Source organism: Medicago sativa, chromosome 4 (genome assembly GCF_051527215.1).
Source record: "Medicago sativa cultivar Bolivia chromosome 4, Bolivia_mono, whole genome shotgun sequence".
Classification (NCBI taxonomy): domain Eukaryota; kingdom Viridiplantae; phylum Streptophyta; class Magnoliopsida; order Fabales; family Fabaceae; genus Medicago; species Medicago sativa.
In genome coordinates this window covers 84,820,532-84,843,807 of record NC_140752.1, presented here as the reverse complement: position 1 = coordinate 84,843,807, position 23,276 = coordinate 84,820,532, and the positions used below count along the sequence as shown (strand labels likewise).

The 23,276-nt window shown below is 32.6% G+C and overlaps 3 protein-coding genes across 4 annotated transcripts; 2 read left to right on the top strand and 1 right to left on the bottom strand.

The window, feature by feature from the left end:
* Window positions 1-2,871: 2,871 nt before the first annotated feature.
* On the top strand, window positions 2,872-12,728 carry IAR1 (ZIP metal ion transporter family). The gene is made up of 12 exons (XM_085704705.1): window positions 2,872-3,208; window positions 6,513-6,642; window positions 7,016-7,099; window positions 7,210-7,259; window positions 7,515-7,566; window positions 8,463-8,579; window positions 9,042-9,316; window positions 9,689-9,841; window positions 9,922-10,029; window positions 11,470-11,571; window positions 12,055-12,099; window positions 12,176-12,728. Exons 1-12 carry the CDS (start codon window positions 3,008-3,010, stop codon window positions 12,329-12,331), a joined length of 1,473 nt encoding a protein of 490 aa, XP_085560831.1. The 5' UTR covers window positions 2,872-3,007; the 3' UTR covers window positions 12,332-12,728.
* A 265-nt stretch (window positions 12,729-12,993) lies between these two features.
* Window positions 12,994-14,859, bottom strand: LOC146932979 (uncharacterized). Of its 2 annotated transcripts, none has more exons than XM_085704706.1 (3): window positions 14,592-14,859; window positions 14,182-14,388; window positions 12,994-13,487 (listed from the first exon to the last, which is right to left on the bottom strand). In XM_085704706.1, exons 1-3 carry the CDS (start codon window positions 14,622-14,624, stop codon window positions 13,227-13,229), a joined length of 501 nt encoding a protein of 166 aa, XP_085560832.1. In that variant the 5' UTR covers window positions 14,625-14,859; the 3' UTR covers window positions 12,994-13,226. The 2 variants fall into 2 exon arrangements, with proteins under 2 accessions (XP_085560832.1, XP_085560834.1); XM_085704708.1 differs by having other exon boundaries at window positions 14,182-14,379; window positions 14,592-14,762.
* A 6,236-nt stretch (window positions 14,860-21,095) lies between these two features.
* Window positions 21,096-22,830, top strand: LOC146932978 (putative clathrin assembly protein At1g25240). The gene has a single exon (XM_085704704.1). The coding sequence runs from the start codon at window positions 21,448-21,450 to the stop codon at window positions 22,648-22,650; it is 1,203 nt and encodes a 400-aa protein (XP_085560830.1). The 5' UTR covers window positions 21,096-21,447; the 3' UTR covers window positions 22,651-22,830.
* Window positions 22,831-23,276: the final 446 nt, after the last annotated feature.

Genomic DNA, 23,276 nt, shown 5'->3' with positions numbered 1-23,276 from the left:
GGCGACGTGTGACGTGGCAAATGACGATGATGTGTCGTTCCATATGTTGAGTCGCAAAGTTAGAGGGACCAAAATCAAAAAACAAAAGTCGCATAGGGACCAAACCCAAAAATTCATAGAAAACTTCATTCTTATCATCTTCTTCCCTCATACCCTTCTTCATCAAAAATTAAAAACTCAAATTATGTTTTTAAAATCCCGATTCTCATCTCTACTTCTCTCAAAGACCCATAAATTCGTTAAAATTAACCCGACAAGGTATGAAATTTTTACCATCCAAGTTTAAAATTTCATCACACCATTTGAGTTCAAAATTGAATCTAGCAATGGTGATTATTGAGAAGCATCTACCACCATTTTCAATTTAACCCATTATAATTTATAGAACCAGAAAGCAAACCAACTACAATAGAACCCAAAAATTACAAAAACTTCAATTGAATTTTCGTATAGAGTAGAAAAAAATGAAGAAGTAAGAAGAGGGAGTGTGGACTTTGGACAAAAAAAGGAAGGGAAACATGAAAGAAACAAAGAATGTTGGCATAGAGAAAGATTGATAGAGGATGAAGAACAAGAGAAAAGAAGAAGGAAAGAGGTTTTTTAGACTATGATGAAGAGCAAGAGAAGAGAAGAAAATGGATTTTCTGTGTTTTTTAGGTGTTGTTAATTTTAGTTTTAGTGGTGCAGTGATGAGAAGAAGAAGATTCCCTAAAAAAAAAAAATGAGAAGAAGATGATATTATGTGTTGTTGTTAATTTTAGTGTTGTTTTTTTTCCCCGAGTTTTTTATGAATATGTATTGTTGGTGAAGATGAATGAAGAAAATGAAGGAAAAAGAAGATAAAAATGAAGTTTTTTATGAATTTTTGGGTTTGGTCCTTGTGCAAATTTTGTTTTTTGATTTTGGTCCCTCTAACTTTGTGACTCAACATATGGAACGACACATCAGCGTCGTCAGCCACGTCGCCATGTCATCCTCCATTTGTCACATAGACATTTTTGTAACAGATGATGACAGTAGAGACCAAAACCAAAACGTTTACAATTTACAGGGGTTGTTTTAGAACAAAAAAAGATACAGGGACAAAAACCTAAAACACGCGAACTTACAGGGACAATTTACATATTTAAGCCAAAAAATTATATTAAACATCTCACTTATCACATCGCTATGCAAATTAGTCCTAAATATATAGGTGAGTACAATGTTTGATATTTTAAAAATTGAGGACTAAATCATGAATTTAAAAATAGTCATAGCATAAAATCATAAATGAGTCAAAATAAGAGGACTGAATTTATATAAAAGCTAAATCATTATTCATTTAAAAGAGGAAAATATAGAACTTGGAAAATCTTGAAAGTACGGTATAGTGATAAATAGACACGCGGAGGTTTGCGTAGAGGTGAGAATACATTGGGTCGGACTAGATTTTGCAAGACTTATGATTTGCATATTAAAAAAAATTAAGGTCTAAGTATGACATGTAGTCGATCATATGCTGGTTTTTTGGATGTCTTTTGAAAGTCATGAATGAGTTGTTAGCTTATTTAAAAGTTTATATTTCATATGAACGTATTTAAATAAGTAAACTGATTCATGTTTAAATAAATTGACAAACTAATAGACCAAATGTGATTAAACTTTTTTTAGATATTTAACAGGACCTTTTTGAGGATTTGATCATATATGATATCATATTTCAATTTTTGTTTATAATAATACATTTAAATATACGAAAAATTAATGTAGACTAATAAATTTAAATTACCGATAAAGATAACAAATTTATAATTTAATCTAAAATATACAATTTTAAACAATAATAACAATAATAATAATATTAATAATAATAATAATAATAATAATAATAAATATTATTTATATTTACGTAAACATATCTATGTAAAACCTAAAACTTTTTTCTATGGAATGTTGTCCGGTCTTCTATAAATATGCCTATAAAAATGTCCTAGTCTTTCATATTTAACTAAAAAGCTTGGCTTATGCCCTATTTCCTCCCCTTATTTGTGGGTTCGAGTTTCAATAATAGAGAGGTAAATGTTGGGTGAATGTAAAGACAACTACTCGACATTCAGAAAAGTTAAATGGTAGTTTGAAAACTTTTTAAATCGATGAACTAATTTAAAAAGTGCCTCAATCGATTTTAAAAGGGTCGAACGACAACTGATGTTCAGTCCGTGCCTAAGAGTAATCACTAGTTGTTTAAAGAGCAATCGTCGAATGTAAATGTAAATCTTTCTAAGTGTTGTTCGAAAGTACATTAACCTACGGTGAACTTTTTTTTTTTGTTTTTTTTCCTGTATTATCATAATATTTATACGAAGTTTTCATTACCTCATTTCAACAACTGATCCTCGTCCTCGTGAGCTTAACTCAGCTGGTTGGGACAATCCATAAAATATGCAAGGTTGGGGTTCAAACCCCAGCCACTAAAAAAAAAACAACGGATCCTCGTCGAAAAACCTCCAACACATATAAGTGGATTCTCTCCTCCTAATAAAATATTGAGAAATGATATTTTGACAACCACTTTTTGACAATTTTTGGACAACTTTCTCTCTCATACTCACATGATGTTGTTATCCTCTCTCTTTCTTTTTCTCTCTCCATTGTTTTTGACCAATAAAAAGTGAGAAAAACAAGGTTGTCAACAAAGTTGTCATCAAATGGATGTCAAAATATCATTACTCTAAAATATTTTCATGGAGTGAAGTTGCAAGCCACCGACTAGAACCTCAATAAATGAAAATGAACAAATCTTCGTTTTTTTTTTTTTTTTTTGGGGTTGACCGATAAGAAATGGAAAAAAGCAACAAAAATAAAAATAAAGATATTTAATTTAATGTTACTTACTCCTATGTTAGAAGAAGAAATGGATGTGATAACCTTCGGCATAATAATCGCCGTTATCGTATTGTTCTTAGTAATAGTCTGCTACATCACCATTGAAGGCACTTGCAAGTCACACTCTTAATTCAGTCCAATGGCATCGAGTAGTAGTAGAAGAAAGAGAAATGAATTCTTCTTCTTTTTCATATGTTTGTTGTTTCTTTGCTCCTCCTTTTTGGATCTGACAAAGGCTCATCAAGGTCACTCTCATTCTATACCCAACATCCATCATCATCACTGTGGTGGAGAACACGATCATCATCATCACCATGATGATCATGATCATGGTCATGACTAGGGGTGTTCATTGTTCTAAACTGCATTGGAACTGAACCACATTAATGGATACAATTCAGTTTTTAAAACCACTTTAAAAAAAACTGGTTAATTTTTCAAACCAGTTCTAGTTCGGTTTAGAACCGGTTCAGAACCGGTTTACAGTTTTGAACCGGTTTATTTATTTTGAACCGGTTTCGAACCGGTTTATAGTTTTAAACCAGTTTACTTATTTTTAACCGGTTTTGAACCAGATTTTTTTTGAACTAGTTTTCAAACTGGATTTTAGTTTTAAACTGGTTTACTTATTTTTAACCGGTTTTGAACCAGATTTTTTTTGAACTGGATTTTAGTCATTGTTTTTTTTTAAAAAACCCATTTTTTTAGTGACACTAGTAAAAATATTGGTTTTCAGTTATTATAATTTATTTGTGATTGTGACTTATTTTGTTCAAAAACAGATTATACGCAAAAGCTAGAAACATTATGACTTATTTGTTCAAAAACAGATTATACGCAAATGGTTCACAAATTATGTTTCAATTTTCAATTTTCAACTAAATGGTTCTCTGTTATTATTTTGAACTTTTTTTGTCCTGCACGAAGCATTTCTCCAGAAGCATTTTAGATTACCAACATAGAACATAGTCAATGGTAAAGATTCATTCATACAAACAGACAAAAGATCACAAAAAACTGAAAGGAAACTATAAGAAGAGCAAAAGCTTGCCACTTGAACAACTTAACTCCAAAGGAACATCCCAGACACTTAAAAAATAAATCTCCATAACACTGTAACAGATACTCTACTAATAGTAAAATAGAACAATATCCCCTCCTACATAAATGTCAAATTAAAATTGCTGAATCCTGCCAATAACAAAAATCCTATGTGGATAACAAAAATCCAAACTTGCGAATCGCCAAAGTATTGGCGTTGTGAATCGCCAAAGTTGAAAAATCCCGCTTCAATTTAGACAACATTAGAAGAAAGTAAAAGTGTCAGACAACATTAGCATAGTAGTAAAAGTTGAAAAATCCCGCTTCAATTTGGAGCAATAGTAGTAAAAGTGTCCTGTTTACAGAAAGTGGGCATGGAACAAAAGAAGAAAGTAGACAACATTAGCATTAGCAGCTTATTATGGTTCAAAACATTCTAAGTCAGACAAATGACCAGATTCAATTTGATCAACTAACTATAGTCAGAGCCAGAATATAGAAACATGTTGTTCAAGCTCTGAACTCTGTTTTTGACATGATGGCATTATTGCTAACTTCAATTCAATTTTGCATTCTCTCTCCAATTCTCTAATTTAGTGATTCTACAAACATGTTGACTGGACCAAGCACATGGGATATGAAATTATGAAATTGTAACGTAACAGACAAATTAAATTCGAAACCGTCCTCCTCCAATATTTGTTATAGCACATAATCCCCATCACGAAATAGGTATTAATAACTTAATAATAAAACATGATTGAGGGATCCTAATGATCTTGTCATCAGCTATGGTTGTCTCTAAATCACAGACACAAAATGAACTAAGAAACTACGTCCTGTTTCCGTATGGTCAGTCACTTGGTCTTAAGACGTCAAACCTCAGGAAACATTAATTCTTGTGCTAACTATACAATATCTACTCAATCCAATCAAACGTTTCCTTTTGTACATGAACAAACCAACACTAATAACTGCACTAATCTCTGCATGTTACAGAACTGCACTAATCTCTGCATGTTACAGAACTGAACAAAAATACTTTAGAACAAATGAAAAGGCCAAACTTCATGTGTTAAGTAAATAAACTATGATTACGCTTGGTAAAATTGAGCATGACATAAAACAAAAGGGCAATGCATTTTTATTATTTTGAAAAAGGTGGAACCAAAGAGAAAAGAAAAGAACAAACTGTGAGCTGTCCTATTGCAAACATTGATTCATCTTATGTAAACCACAAACATGATTCACCAACTAATGATACTCAAAAACTTTACAAAGCCAACATTGCTAATCTTAAGGATGCTGCAACACCATCTTAAAATTCACTTTGCAAACATGATTCATCTTATGTAAACCACAAACATGATTCACCAACTAATGATACTCAAAAACTTTACAAAGCCAACATTGCTAATCTTAAGGATGCTGCAACACCATCTTAAAATTCACTTTACAAACATGATTCATCTTATGTAAACCACAAACATGATTCACCAACTAATGATACTCAAACTTTACAAAAACAAATAGGAGACTAGACATTTGACACCGCGTAGATTTTGAGGAAAGCGTAATTTGGTTCTAAACAAATAGGTGAAACCGCCCCTTGTTTTGCTCTGCTTGTATTTACATAAGCCCCTCGTTTAGTTCTTAACTCCTACTTTTAAATCACCACTCAACTTTCCCATATATATGAATGAATCAACACTAACCCATCAGCACAAATCACAACAATTACTTACACTTTTACCATATCATATATTAAAAAAATATCAGATTCAACAAAGGTCCAACAATACAATAAAATGAGTGCAGCAACAAGAGCATGGATAGTGGCATCAAGTATAGGAGCAGTGGAGGCATTAAAAGATCAATGTAACATATAATCAATTTGATAAGTAACATATAATCAATTTTTCTCATGTTCTGCTATAATCAATGTAAATTTACAACAACATAATTTTATCAATACAAGAAGAACAAAAATACAACAACCTTTTTGTATGAAACCCAGAAATCGAAATAATACAACAAAGGGTCAAGATCAACACCAGTGTTATCTTTGTGGATTTGAAATCGAAAATTAACATTTCAAAGAGACCCAGAAATCGAAAAGCTATAAGCATAAGCATAACAACTAGAAATTGAAAATTCTATACAAAAAAGAACAAAACCACAGTAGAATGAGCATATCTGTGACGAGAGTACGAAGACGAGGGAGAAGAGTACGAAAATGGGTTCGTCTGAATTTGGGTTAGGGATCGATTTGTGATTTGGGATCGATTTGGGGCTAGGGATCGATTTGTGATTTGGGATCGATTTTGTGAATACGATCGCAAGCTTTTGCCATGGGATCGATTTTGTGAATACGAAATACGATTGCAAACTTTCAAAAGAGGTTGATTTTGTGATATTTAGAAAAACCGGTTCATAAACTTAAACCGGTTCAAAACTGGTTTTAAACTGAACTTAAATTGGTATTTAAAAAATGGTTCAGTTCAAAACTTTATTAAGTGGTTCAGATAAAATATGGTTCAGATACAGTTCAGTTAGTAGTTTGGTTCAGTTAACTGGATATTTTGAACACCCCTAGTCATGACCATGTTCATCAACAGTCCAAGCTACTTCCAGAGGAATTAGCGGAAGAGGAAGATATGAAACTCTATGGCTTCGGTTTACCCCATCACGACCATCATCACTTTACTGCCTCTACTGAACTATCGGGTTTAGGTATTTTCTCTATTCTATTTTTGCTTCTTCACTGCAAATTAAAATTAACCTCTTTTATGTTTATTTCAACCATTTCGGTTGCTCAAATGCAACTATTCGTGAAATGGGTCACAGTGCTTTTTCAATTGAGGATGTAAATTAGTAAAAACAAGCTTTCCTGGCCTTATTTGATTCCTCAGTTTGTAATCATTATGGACTTCAAGTTATCAACTCCTGTTTTTAGTGCATTTTCTACTGTAACTTCCACTTAAATCTGCATAATTGGGCATATGTTGCATAAAATAATAGCATAAGATATGTTCTGATAAATGCTATTCTTGCTTGCTGGAAGTTTGAATTCAAGCTTTTTGATTGTTTCATATTTGACATTTAGGTCTTTGGTTGAATGCGTTGGGCTGTTCATTTCTAGTGAGCATGGCTTCCTTGATTTGCCTGATTATCCTGCCTGTAATTTTTGGTAAGCAGTTTGTATGTCATTTTCATACAATGCAAATGTTCATTTCTCAATGTGAAATGCCTACCTACTGTACAAAATTTTGATTAATCTGGGTTATTCACCTGTTTCAGTTCAAGGGAAACCATCAAAGGCTGTTGTTGATTCATTGGCTTTATTTGGGGTCAGGTTTCTTCAAGCTCCTTTCTTTAGTTTCACTATCTTACTCTCTTTCAATTTCTCTTCTTTCACTGATATACATCATTACACAATTTGAATACTTTGTACTTTATGTTTGTAAGTTATGATTGTCGGCATGCTGGTAATATAGAAAACTTATAATTACTTTCTGTCAGTAACTTGGTTAAATATCTAGCTTTGTGTCTTTTGTTTCTGGTTTACTTTTTTGCTACATTCTCATTTACCATATCTTTTTCAGGCAGGAGCTATGTTGGGGGATGCTTTTCTTCACCAACTACCGCATGCTTTTGGTATGATATGCACTACAAATTGTCTTCACTATAGTTGATGCCTTTGTTGATTGATTTTGTTTCAATGGAAGGATGATGAGCTATTTTAATTTAGTAATTTCACTGGTTAAGTGTACTTCTATAGAGCCATGCTGCATAGAAATCCAATTCTCAGAAAGCCCACACACACACACACACAGACTTCTTTCATGATCAGTATATCTCTCAATTACGTTTAGATGTTGAGATATGCTTGTATGCAGTTAAATTTTTACATTGTTAGCTTTCTGTGATTTGATGTCATTAGGGAAAATTCTCTCTCTCTCTGTCCTTTTTCCTCTAATATGTTGTGTGTGTACCTATGTTACTTTTCTTGTATTTTGTGTTGACCTTGGAGTATTAACAGTTGTGCCAGTTGATCACTAATGTTATGAAAATGTAAAATATATGATGTTTGTTAATCATCCCTTGGAAGAAATCATGTATGACATGCTAATGAGACGGGACTAAAAGTTTGGAACTGGTTATATTTTTCTCTTTCTATGATTTCCTGACCTTTTTTCAGTATTTTTACTTTTGAAGGAAGCTGAGTGGCAGGGATAGTTTTGAACCACATTCTTCTCTGTTTTTATTTGATTTTTTCCATCAATTAAGATAGGAGAATTTGGGATAATTGATTCTTTTGGTATGTTTTACTTGTAATAGGAAGATGTTTCTTCAAAAGTTAGCTCATTATGCATTATTGTGGGTTCAATTGATTCTCTCATTTTCTGTCTATTTTTTTCTCCTTTTATTTTATAGATTGCAGCTTATCCTTTCCATAGTTTTACTGTCCCCTTTTTTATCAAATAGTATTTCTTTTGTCTTCAGAATATTGTTATCTCATCTAACATACATATGATTCTCTTTAACTGTAGGTGGTGGTGAACATTCCCATTCTCATGGTGACCATGCAGACCATGACCATGATGATAATTCTGGACATGGACATTCACATTCTTTAGCTGATCTTTCTACAGGAATGTCTGTCCTAGGTTTGTAGTGATATGCTTGATGTTTCTTACCGAACATGTTGATTATTCACCTTGTATACTTATATGCTGAATTATTGGCTTCCTTTTCTTCCACTAATTAATTGCATGGAATAAGTTTTTTTTTTGTTTTTTTCATTTAGCTAATTAATAATTTTAGCATCAGAGAAAGGAAGTATTTTGTACTTCTCTTGTGCTTATGATTGATCTCTTTCATTATTATTATGTATATCATTTTCAATTTCATTTCATCTCTAGATCAGTGTATTGATTGAAGATGGAGGAATGCCAAAAATCCGCCATGGCAACCACCATCCTTCATAAATTGGGCATGGCGCCATCATGGCGGATATTTGACAACACTGCTCTAGATTTCTCTCGTCAGTTTTTTATATTTTGAAATTGGTATTATTTAGATGGGGTCTTAGACCCTCTCATTCTTACTATGTATTCTGGTTCTTGCAGCTGGAATTGTACTCTTTCTTCTTGTGGAGAAGCTAGTGAGGTATGTTGAAGAAAACTCAGGAGGAGCCAACTCGTGGGGGCATGGACACCACCACCATAACCACAATAGCAAGAAAAAATTGAAAGATGATAACAATTCCGATGTCAACAATCAGTCACAGTCCAGTAATACAAAAAAAAAGAGTTTGGTAGATGAGGGGAAAGAAGACAATCAAGTATCACATGACACATTGGAGGGAGATAAGCCAGCTCAATCTAAATCCTCGCTTAGAAAGGTAAAATGACGATGTCGCTACAGTTTTGGACCACTATTGGTTAGACTTGAATAATTATTGATGTCACACCTACACTAGGATTTTTAATAGCAGCCATTGTTGTAATTTCTGATGTTTGGCTAGTTGCGCTGACAGTTATTAAAGACAAATAGGATAAGCAAAACTTGAATAGCCATAATAGGTTTGTTACACTAGTTATATAATGCTGTATTAGACATATGCAATTGCTTCATCATATTTGTAGTACATTACAGAGGAACTTGAACAGCTTATTTTATTCATGTGATTTAGCCTCAGTTAGGCTGAAAGGTAATTTGGAAAGTGATGAGAAAAATGTATCTGACATATGATGTATGAATTCTTGTGTTGCAGAGAAGTGGAAGCAATGCAACCAAAGGTAGTAGTCAGAATGATAATGCTGAAGATAGCTCCACTGATAATGTCAAATCTTCAGATGTTAAAGTACCAGCTAGACCAGCAAGCAGTCTTGTGTTTGGCTATCTCAATCTTTTCTCTGATGGAGTTGTAAGTTGTATTGACCTTTTGTTGGTTGAATTGAAGGAAAGCTTTCAATTATTCATGCAAACTGTGTTTTAATATTGCAGCATAATTTCACTGATGGAATTGCATTAGGAAGTGCATTCATTCTTTATGGATCTGTTGGTGGCTGGTCTAGAACTCTGTTTTTGTTGGCACATGAAATTCCTCAAGAGGTTATAATTCATCCTTATCTTATAACATGCTCAGTATGATGCCAATATTCGTAACATTTTACCTCAGCATCCCATTTAATTAGGCATAACATAGACTGTAGTGGACAACTTACAAAAGGTAAAATCTGTCTGTTTAATTTGACAACATGCAGCAAATATGTATCTTTGTTGCGTCCTAATTTTTTATATGGTTATACTTCTTTCATTTTTCTTGTTGCTGGACCTTGATAAAATGCTTACTTCTTTTGGTTACTAATTTGAATAAGAAAAATTTAGCTCTAGTTTTGCTAGAGCTTCATTTTTCTTGTTGATCATATTTACTGCTTAAGTTTTCGCTATGGAAGAAAAGTTGACATGCATATATTATATGTAAACTTGCAAATAGCATAACTATTTTATTCCACTAGTTTTTGGCGGCTAATACATGTATCATCTATGTGCAATACTCCCATATTTTTAGTTGCTAAGATTCTCGTCGGAATATAAAGAAATGTTTTATAAAATGTATTTAGGCTATAATTTCTGGCTTAAAATAACATAAAATCATAATTACTTTTTAATCCTTATAATGGCTGAATTTGTGCAATGCGTTGAAAGACAACCTGCTTCCTGAATAAAAGATCAATCATTATACTGGTTAAGCTTTATGATTAAGTGAGTAAAAAAAACCTTTATGCTTAGGAGTGATAAGGTGGGTTGGGGTGAAAGATCATAAGGTTTGGAGAAATAAGGGGCCGTGTGTTAACAACTTAATTGCTAACATTTGTCATTAAAATAAAGAGTTTCATGCTTACTTTTGTAACTAGATCAATCTAGCAATTTAAATATTTTTTTTTTAAAAAAGAATGATCTATCTAGCATTAGATGCCATGTATTTAGTATCTTGCTTTCATGACTGAGGTTTTAAATCTCGGTTATAGTTGCTATCGTATCTCGATTCAGCTGATGCAACAACTATTATTGTGCTTGTGATATGGTCTCTATTCAGGGAAGTATAAATCAATATTAGGTTATTTGATCTTTTAGAGAAATGATATTTGTACAACCATTTTGTGACAACTTTTGAACAACTCTCTCTCATACTCACATCATGTGCTTACTCTTTTTCTCTCTCTATTGTCGTTGACCAATAGGAAGAGAGAAAAAAAAAGGTTGTCACCAAATGGTTGTACACATATCATTACTCGGTCTTTTAATAGGGGAAGCAAAACTGCTGGCAAGTGATCACTTTTTCTCCATCTCGTACATTCCTTTTCGTACTTTATTATTTGTCAATTTATAATGCTTTGAGCGTAGTGAACTGGAACTTTTTTTTCTTTCTAACTTTTCTATATTGAATGAATTTTTCGTCATCGTCTATATTGCATTGATATCATCTGTTTCAGATATTTTTTGGTTCCCCACCAGGAGTTTTATGCTTTTTGTTTCTTCTGCATACAGGTTGGTGATTTTGGTATTTTGATAAGATCTGGTTTCAGCATACCAAAAGCTTTGTTCTTCAACTTTTTATCTGCACTTGTGGCACTTGCAGGCACTGCATTGGTGAGTATTGTCTTCATTCAATAGGGAGATGTTTAATGGATTCACAAACAGCATATATGAACACAACATTTATCCAAAATTAAATGTGTATATATTATTGACAATAATGTGTTCACAAATTTTGTAGTTAGGACTTAAGTCACCTTATGAATCATATTGTGAATGAGCATTGGAGAAACGAAATGGTAATTCAGCTACATGTTTCAAAAAAAGAAAATTCAAAATGTTTTTCTTAATAAATTAAAATGGTATTCTTAAATTCCTGTACAATATCGAAGCTATGATTTCTAAACTTTTATGTAACTTATAAAACTTAAAAAGTTGTTTTACTCGAGGGAGTTTGCGGATTGAGTTATTGGGCAGTTGTAAGTCTCGCATATACAATCATTTCCTTCCCCTCTCCCCTTTACTTGATTTGATACCCTTCATTATTAGTATGTCCAAACATAGAATGATTTATTAAATTTCTTCTTTTTGGTATAGGCTCTACTCTGGGGGAAAGATCCTGGACAGTCATCCCTGATTGAGGTGAGGAATGCTCCATGATGTATCTGCTGGTTGAGTTGTAAGCAGAATTTGGCACTGACTATCTCTTATTTTACAGGGATTTACTGCAGGTGGATTTATATACATCGCCATTGCAGGAGTGCTTGCAGAGATGAATAACAATGGGAAGACGACACTGAGAAGTACAGTCGTTCAAATAATCTCACTGACAATGGGAATGGCTGTTGCACTTGGCATTTCCCTTATAGAATGAATAAAATGTTCTTTCTTAGGACTTACAGATATCTATTCTTGATGTGCCAATTGTTACACTAAGTGTAAGCAACTAATTATCTGCAAAAAAATCATTGTATATTTTCTGCATGCTATGTTGTGAACGCAGAAAAGCTTATAGGGAAGGTGAACTGAGAGAAAAGGATAGATCAATACAGAATGGTCAGGCTTAAACTTGCAATGATTCCTTAACCATTAACACAGTAAACTGTGTATAGTAGATGTCTCCACAAACCGTTTGCATTTGTCAGATTATGTAGCAACATTTTTGTCCCTTTTGAGCTGTATAGCAGTCAGGATGCTTTCCTCTTTCTTATGCACTTGGTGAGATGAAAATCACCGATTGTGTTTGATGGATGTTGCATATGTTTTCCTTATTTGTCTTTGTCCTTTTCTTTTTGTTTTCATTCATCTTTTGTACAAAAGACATGAATCTCGCTCCAAGCATTTTGAAGGGATGCAGGTTTTAATTTTGAAATTCCATGCATAGCATTTTAAGAAGTATAATTAGAATTGTCCACATAGTTAGCTCGGTTGGTGAGTTAAGGAATGCAAAATGAATTTTAAGGTCTTGGGTTCAAACCTTAAAATCTAACATAACAACAAACCTACAAACATTTGTCTATCTAAAAAGACAAGTAATTAGAATTGTGTAATCTTGCTCAGTTTAAAACATTTTAAAGTATAATAATGTCTTGATGAATAATAGAAAACATGAAAGATACATTCTTTTGACAACGACATATGATGAAAACTTGGGATTCTTCATGCACCAATGCTTCCGGTCTTTGCTCTATTTTAAGTTCTGTAAGCTAGCTTCTGATCAAAATGAATCCCTCCTTGCATGGAATGTTGTGATGGGATTTAATTCTTTGTTAAGACTCAAACTTGTCCAACTGCTGAAGCACTTGGAAAATAGTGATATTCTGGGATTGTAGAGGAGGGAGATGTGGCATTCTCATCAATGGAGTCATCACAATGTCTCCTGATGATCCATGAGTGAGGGTGTGATGCCGCTTTCGCACTCCTCGAGCTGGGGCATCTGTGTCCATGCCAGCTGTTCTTTGTCCAGACCCAGACATCTCACCTCTCTTCCTTATGCTTTCTGTGTTCCTCTTTTCATGCATCCTTTCATCCTGTAAAAGTCATGCTTGTCAGATATTCATTCTTCCCTGAACTTCAGAATGAACTGCAAAATGCATCGAAATGTTTTCTTCTTTCCTAAAGAATCCAAACAAGTTTTAGTGAAATAAAGCATGAAGATAAAAATGGCATCAGTAGTTTCCAGAATGACCGGTAAATTGTTGCCAAACATTTGTCAATAATTGTTTGACATTTAACAACTGCTACCAAGGAAATCAATATAGTTCTAGGAGTCATTTTGATTATAGAATTCTGTTCGTTCAGAGCTAGAAAGAGAAGCTGCAAAGGGTGTACCCCTAGTCCAAAATGTCTAATGAATATTTGGATAGATATATCACAGGCTGAAAAAATATTGTCATTGTGCGTGTACTGTGTATTATACAGAATTCATAGACACCATTTAAAAGCTGATTCTAGTCCTTTTAGTTTTATTATTAGTATTATATTGTAGATAAAGTACACCACCTGAAATTTCCAAATTGGTCCCTTAGCCTAGTGTTTAGTGACACATTATTATATGAACACGGCTACAAGGAAAATGTAATGTAGAAATATATATCATGTGCAATAAAGCATAAAGCAAACATAAAGAACAATGCTGCATTGTTTAGTATTCTTTACCATGCAAAGCATGCTTTGCCATCTTAAGATAAGTAGGTAACTAAAGAATGAATAGCACATGCTTACACTAATGACTGAAGATTCAGGCATTGGACATTTCACCGGACGATCTTCATCCGGTGGCTCCATAGGATGTTCAACTGGGAAAAAATCTGTGTTGTTATCAACCCTCTGATGATGATGATGGTGGTGATGATACACTTCCATGATGATACTGTTCTGTGTAGTTACACTGGTCTCATCTATTAATGTAAACTCCCTCTCCTTTTCTTCCTAAAATATACAAAATTAGTTGCTACAATACAACACTACAGAATGAATCTAAAAGCTGCTGCTATATATGTTTTGGACAGAAGAAGAAAAGATAAAGAAACAGAAACAGAAACAGAAAATTATACCGTATCAATAAATTCTCCAATTACCCTTTTGATCAATGGACAAGAAAAACAGTCATAGAGTTAGTTAAGAGGACTTACAGAATGATCCTCGCATGAAAATCCCATTAGCATATATAACTATAAACTCATGCCAGAAAGAAGCTGAGAAAAATGCTGGTTTGTCTGTCTATGTAAGATTTATGTTTCACTTAGGAAAGAGAAAGAGGAGAAGAAATGAAAGGAGAGTGAGCATAAAAAGGAGTAAGAGAGAATGGGAGAGAGAGAGAGAGAGAGAGAGAGAGAGAGAGAGAGAGAGAGAGAGGAAAGAAGTAATGTGGGATCAGGCTGCACGGTTGAAGAGGAAGATAGATAGATTCCTATTGGGATTTTGGTACTGCTTTTGAAATCTTAACCTTTTGCTTTTTCTTCTGTTTGTTGTTTTGTTTTTGGGTCATGTTAACTTGTGCCCCTAGGGCACAAGATAAGGAACCTAAAAGTAGAAATATTTCTTTAAATTTTGTGCATTTTATTTATTATAAATTCAAAAATTAAATTGAATGCACACATTCCAACAAAAAGTTACTATGTTGGGTTCTTTATCTTGTGCCTTAAGGGCACAAGTTAACATTTTCCTTTGTTTTTTTTATATGGGACCTTGTCTCTTGGCGAATCAGAAGCATGTCTTTTTTTTTTCCTTCTTTTTAACAAGGGTAGCAGTGTCGTGCAGTATGGTTGAAAATCTTACCATCCTCTTTCTCTCTCTCTCCCCACACACACTTTCTGCTTTTCTTGGATTTTGCAAGAGAAAGAAACAGGCAAAGGATTTTGTGTTTGCTGCTAAGTTACTTACTAGTAGAATATTACACCATATTAAAGAGGAAAATGAAAGAAAGCATAGAAAATGAGGTGAGGGGAAAGAGAAAGCAAGAGCCGAAAGCAAAACATGTTATCTTGTCATTGGCCATGGCTTTGTCTCTCAATTCACACTTTTCAAGTTGCCGTTCGTTTATTACGATGCATATTCCTAAAGTAAAGGCAATGGTGGTACGTAGGACTATTGTTTCTTGTCGAAAAATAGTAGTACTATACATTATTGTAGTAGTAGTTTCCAATCAAAGCTAGGTACATTATTTTACATGTATAATACATGCACAATGACAACACTTTTCCATAACTGAATATGGTATAAATAGGTTGTTCAATATTTAATTTAACTGTTAAGTTTTCTAGTGGCTAAAATATCACGCTTTAAGTGTAAATAAGTTGGGAGTCGCAGGTTCGAACTCGCGCCCTACAAACGGATGCCCAACAACTCATTTATGCTTATGGTTATTCAATCATTTTATTATGTACCTCTAGTATATAATGTTCTAAGTGTTAGATTTGTATATCTCAATCTTGGAGATCATGAAAAGAGAGTGCATAGACACATTAGTATAAGAAAGAGAGTAGAGAGAGGGAGAGAATTAAAGCATAGTATTTTGTCCGGTCTAAATCTTGAACTTCTTTCTTATATACTATTATCAGGTGCGTTATTTAGACACACAAAAAAACGTATTCAACGTCGTACAAAACACATTTCGGACGTGTTTGGTATTCAAATTGAGGCAAGAGAAAAACAATTTAAAAGTCGGATTTTGTGTGCGTTGGAGAATGGGCATAGGCCAAAGGGAACACATAAAGAACAAAGAAATCATAAGGAATAAGAGTCTAGTAGAATGTTGGTATATAGACTGTGAGGAAGAGTATCACTTTTTCACTTCAAAATATGGAAAATGCTACTTCTCAAGAAAAATAGCTTTAAGAAATTTTCAAGACACAGTTGGCAAATTTTAATTGGATGATTAATTTGTCCACTTCCTATTTTTCAGTCACACCTCCTTGAATTGTGGCAAATAGTGCATTGTGATTGGCTATTCTTTATTCTTGAAGAATTCTTGATGTTATTTTTCTAGAGATATAGCATTGCTCTCAAAATATTGGAAGCTACAAGAAGTTACCATATTTATCGTGGAGATAATTCATTGTGAACCTTGTAACAAACATTGATATACTTCCCTACCTATGAATTTTCAAGAATAATATGATTGCTAAACTTGAAGGGGAAAAAAAAACTCCTCCCTTAATATTTTGGGTTAAAATGTGACATCTAGTCTACTTGTTTAATTGATCAAAGTTCAACCTTACAATTCTCCGGACCCCTCACAAGTCATGAGCCAATAACGAACAAACATCAAATTTTTGTCCAAAAACATACATCCAAACAGCAGAAAATTGTGTTTACTGAATGGATACAACCGAAGTGACATTAGGGTAGGAAAAGTTCCTCCCTATAACGACCCTTAGCCACTGAGGCCATAATAAGGACCACCTTGTCCGGATTATGTTCATCACATGGCATGCAATGCATAGAGCTTCATAACCCAAATCGAGGAAACCTCTTGAAAGACCAATGGTTTTGAGCTTCACTCCAAGAGGGACCATCTCATCTCATAAACATAAATGTAAAGCTACTTACTGTTAAGAAGTTCCTTGTTGCCAAAGGGACCACAAATAAATATACATCACTTAATTCCTAGTCCAAACAAAAGCATACAAAATCCGTTGATTGTTTTCCTACTTGGACTTGGCTTTTGAATAGAGGCAAAAAGTCAGATCGAGGATGTTGTTTATATGTTTTTAGCACTGTTTAAGGTTTGATTAGTTTGCTTTTCCTGTTTACATCAGTAACATGTCGTGCTTTAGATTGAATCATGAGATACTCCATATTCTGGTCCTTAGGCCAGTATTATTTGGGCCTCGTTTGATCTTTATTTGATGCAGCTATCGTATAGATTAGTTTTACTAAAAAAATTAAAAAAATCTAATCTCATTTGATTTAAAAGATAGGTTTGTAGTGTTTTTTTTTTGAGCAAGTTTGTAGAGTTAAATAAGTTTCTAGTCTATATAAATATATCAAATTTTGTTTTTAATCCCTCTAAAAAAATTCGTCAAACTATGGTGTTTTAATATTTTCTATCAACATTCTTTATCTCAATCTTTAAGTCAACACATGCATTTTAAAAAAAAATATATTTTTTACACGCATGTTTAGAATAACATAAGAGTTTCTCACACAAAAATTTCAACAAAAGATAAATTACATATGAATTTTTAAGTGATAAGAATTTTAAAAAAAAAACATATTTCATTCATCTATTGCTAATAAAGTCTAAACTTTTGCAAGGAAGATTTCTATAATGTAGTCAATGTGACTGCAAAAAAAAATATTTAAAATTTCAAAAGGTACACATTAGTTATGATAGAAAATATTTGAATGACCACTACTTGAAGAAACTTTTAAGAGGGATTAAAAATAAAATTTGATATATTTACATGAACCAAAAACTTATTTAATCTTAAATTTTAATATGAATTATATTAGTTAGAGAATAATGTTGATGCACTATAAGTGTAAACTTTTTATTCGTCAATTAATCACAGACTATTGTCTATATATGACTTTTAAGTTATATATGGTGAAAATCAAACTTTTTTAATGATTAAACGGTTATGATAAATTGACGGTATAAAAAATATCCATTAAATTATGCAAAAGCAAATGTTTAACCAAAATGTTTTTTTTTATTGAATCTCCAAATGTGGACCTCATAAAAGATGATAAAAGATGGATTTTTTCCATTTTTAGTAAAAATATAGCATTTTGTCACACACACAAAAAGATATAGATGACAAGGAGGTGGTTGAGGGAATGTGGTGTTTTACTAAAAATGTGTGTTTTTTTAATCAGAGATCATCCACATTGTTAGGGTCTTTACCATTTAAGAACCGATATCTAATAGGTACTTCCATTGAGGGAAAAAATTGGGGGTCTCTTAAGACCCATGGTCTAACTTAAGACCCCCAATCTTAAGTGGACCACACACCACTTTTCAATAAAATAATCATTATTTGAGTTGCTTTTGTTGTTTTTTCATTAATAAATAGTTATTGGTGGGACTCATTTAGGCCTTTTGATAGAGGATCTCCATTAGAGTGGTTGAGTACCTATTAAGTACTATGATTAAAAAATAATAAAAAAGTGATGTGTCCATGTGGGTCCCGTTTAACACTTCAAATGTGAGGGTCTCCATTGTAGATGATCTAACAAGCATACCTCTTTTAGACACCATGATATAATTATGAAATATCTACCACTATTGGTATTGATTAATTTATTCTGAATAACGTATTTACCATAAAAGATAAGTTCCCTCCTCTTAGTTATATTTTTATAACATAAAAGAGTCAAAGAATTCAAACATATTACCACTTATTTAAATGTGTCTAACTCAATGATCGCACAACCTTACATGTCGGTAGGTAAAAACATTGTTGTATTAAGTTAAAGGGTCTTGTTAACCGGTGCCTCTGGGGCATTGGTTAAGGAATCCAAAACTAAAAAATTTGTCTTAGAAATATAAGCTGTTACTTTTGACCAACTAATTATTACACCACTTTTTTATTAAAATCTTACTTATTTTGACTGCTTAACCAATGTCTGGGAACACTGGTTAACATTCTCCTAAGTTAAAATAAACTTCTTTTTTTGTTAATGGTAAATTTTTTAACTCGTCTTGATTAGGATCTTTGAATATTAGTCGACGCGTAATGATACTCCCACAATCTAGGTATGCTATGAGACTGATCTTTGAGATGTCAAATATTGTGTTTTAGTGATTTGTTTGTTCGTATCAAGATTGCGAAAAAGTTTCGGAATTTATAACAATTTTTCAAATAATCTTAAAGAAAATTTTGAAGATAGAAGTTCATTTATAATTTAGTGTCTATTTAACAAAAATAAGAAAGAACAAACATGGGTTGAGTTTTAAGAAACACATTTGTTTTCTCTTTTTTTGTCAAATCATGGCAATTAAGTTACAGTCTCAATTGTGAACAACAATAATTTCTACAATTGAAATGCGGTGTTTGTTTTTGTTAAAATTTCGAACAATTTTCAACTACCGGGGACCACAACAAATCACTTATTGAAGTGGTGCACGGTAGAATGTTTGTAAGTTTTTTGAGTAAATTACAGCCTTCTCTTGATTGATGCATAAATTAAATTAGTTTTTTCTCTTATGTAAAAAGATACACACTCTTTTCCTCTTCAGCACTATATATATTTAAGAAAATTACACTTTCCTCCTTTATTTAAAATTAAATCTTATTTTCGAAAATCATAAAATTAATATGAGAATGTTCAAAGTCAATTATCGTTGTCATTGACTGTTATAAAGAAATAATTGTTTTTCCTTTATTAAATGGTATCTCAATGATAATTGATATCATACAAATATTTATTTATGTTAAAGTGGATTAGAGAATATGAAAATGTGTAATTCAAATTTTTCTTAGGGTTTGAAGTGCAATTTACTCTTTATATTGATTATCATATTATCATGCATTCATTAAATGCATGTAGAGTAGTCTATGTTGTGGGAATTTGGATCACACGATCCCTTTTCGTTAAAAAGTTATAAAATAATCAAGAAAGATAGACAATTATGAGAGAGATATAGAGAAAATGGAATGAGATGATTCAAATAATTTAGGTCAAACGCATCTAAAGGTCCTTTAAGTTTTTCATTTTTTCCAAAGTGGTCCTTTATGTTTCAAAAGTCCCAAACAAGTCCTTTTAGTTTTTGAATCGTTTCAAACAAGTCCTATTGTAGATAGCATAGTTGGTAATTGCTTCCTTGAACTCATCTTTGGTACCAAATCTGGCTCCTAACACCCACTTAAAATTAGTCATCTTTTTAGGTATGACAAATGGTGGACAATGCTCTTTGTTGCTATCATCTGAATCATCACCATCATCCTCTAAAATGACTTTTTTGAAACGATTCAAAAACTAAAAGGACTTGTTTGGGACTTTTGAAACTTAAATAATCACTTTGGGAAAAACGAAAAACTTAAAGGATCTTTAGATGCATTTAACCAATAATTTTAATGATCATATAGGATAAGCATAACTTGCATAAGAATAGGGTAAAAAATCGAATTTGAATTCTCTCCTTTTTCGTCCTTTCAAAATATATGTCTCTCTTTCTCTTGATTTTATTTCCTTATTTTCTCTCTCTCGGGATCTTCTCTAAAATTTAGAGTGAATGAAAAGATAGATTCCATATCCAAAAATTTCTGTTGAGGTTAAGTAGAATTACTGCTAGAAAATCTAAACTTAGACCATTTCCAAACAGATCATAGAGACAATTTATTTACACATGACAACTCATCCACTTATAAGGAAATTAAAATAAAGCGTGTTTTTGGCAACATATGGTTATTAAAATAAGGGTCATGTTATCTTGTGCCCTAAGGGCACATGTTAAGCAACCCAGAAATAGAAATATTCTTTTAAATTTTGTGCTTTCAATTAATTAAAAGTTAAAAATTTAAATTCAATACACAAGTTCCAACAAAAACTTTCTACATTTGACACATTAACTTATGCCTTAATGGCACAAGTTAACATTTCCCTTAAAATAATAATAACGACATTGACATATATCCCACCACATGAACACAAGCCAAAAATACATAACCATCACACACACAAAAACTAACAATAACAATAACAACGTGCAATACAACACAATATTATTGGAAGAATCGAACAAGAAATTAAGACTTTCTGTTGTGTTGTGTTGTTATTTTCCAATCTCCATCAAATTCACACACTGTCCCTAACCATAAACAATTCAACAATATGCAAAAACTGAACCCCTAAAAAAATATACAAAAACTGAAAATCAAAATCACTAAAAACAAAGGAGAAAAAGAAGGTTCAAGTTATTGAATCATTGGTGAAAAAGGGTTAGGTGAAAGGTGAAATTAATCACCTTGACCCTCCTAACCCTTTGGTTTATCAAAGCAGTGTTAGGAAAAAAAAAACAAAGAAAAGAAAGAAATTGATATGAGGGTTTGGGAAAAAGCAACAGGAGTTATCAAAGACAAGAACAGCATTTGGGCAGCAAAATTCTCAAGAAAGGGTCCATGGCGCAATGCTCATCTTGAAACCATTGTAATCAAAGCAACAAGCCACGACGAAAACCGTATCGATTGTAAGAATGTTCAGAGGGTTTTCAAATGGTTAAAAGTATCTCCTCTTTATTTGAAACCTATTGTTTGGGCTCTGTCTATGAGAATGCAAAAAACTAAGAGTTGGGTTGTTGCCCTTAAAGGTTTAATGCTCATTCATGGCATTTTCTGCATTGGTATCCCTGCGGTACAAAAAATGGGTAGGTTACCATTTGATTTATCAAACTTCAATGATGCACATTTGAATCCTTCAAAAGGTTGGGGTGTTAATGCTTTTGTACGTTCTTATTTTGCTTATTTGGATCAAAAGTCAGCTTTTGTTTCCTCCGAGCTTAAGAATTTGGCGAAGAACAATAACAAAGAGGTGGAAGTTGAAGAGACGTTGATGGAAGAGCTTGAGAAGTTGCAAAAGTTGCAAATAATGATTGACATGCTTTTACAAATCAAACCAAGGCATATGAACAATATGAATGTTGCTCTTATTTTGGAAGCAATGGATTGCATCATTGTTGAGGTTTTTGATGTTTATAGTAAGTTTTGTGACAGGATTGCAAGGGTTTTGTTGAGAATATATGATGTTGGTGGAAAAATGGAAGCTTGTGTTGGGTTAAAGGTTTTGAAAAAAGCAATTGTTCAAGGGGATGAATTGGCTTATTATATTGAGGTTTGTAGAGATATTGGTGTCCTTAACGCTTCTCAATGTCCTAAGATTGAAAGAATCTCTGAAGAAGATATTCAAGATCTTGAGAAGATAATTAGTGGTGCTTATTCTGCTAAGAAAAGCTTGGAGGGTGCTAATGATGGTGTTGAAAATGAGAATCAAGACAAGGACATTGTGGTAAGAGATTGCTTGCAGCTCAAGGAATCAAAGAATGGTTTGACAACAGTGATTACTCACCAATGGGAGGTATTTTATGATGACACATTGGTTGATGATGTTAAAGGAAATAGTGTCATCAATGGAGAAAAGGGTAGCATTTTCATAACAACCAACCCCTTTGAGGAATCATATAGCATGGTACCTTATTGTCATGTTCACGTTAATCACCAAGTTCTTCCTGACCTAATAAGTTTATAGAATAATTAACTTGTTATCCTCCAACCCAACTTCTGTGTTAGGAAAATCTATTATATCTGAAATTTGTGTTAGGAAAATGTATTTTATGTGAGATTATGTTGTTACTCTTGATGTTGTATGATGTTAGACACTGAAATTTCTACCCAAAAGAAATATATTAGATACTGAAATTACAGAGAATTTCTTGCCATTGATTTTTGCCCGTCCATTGATGTTAGCGTGTTTGAAGTTGAAAATGTCATAGATTTAATACCATTTTAATTATGTGAAATTAAAACCAATTAATAATGTTTGATAGCACGTCGATACCAAAACAAACACCTACTTTTTCTTTTTGAAACAAACGTATACTTAATCTTTATAAGATTCTTTTTTATGACAGCATTGAAACAAACATCAATACATCTAGTTTATTGTTCCTAGTTCCTTATCAACTGGAGTATCAAATTTCTCAAATATTGGTGAATTGTTCCTTTCTTTTCTTTGTTGTTCATGTAAAATGTAATAAACATGAAGTAACTTTTTTTTCTTTTCTTTTTAACAAAAATACAGTTTTTTTCATTCTTTTACTCAGTAGTTTTTACAAAATGGCGAAATTGAATTGTTGATATGAAACTCTTTTCTTA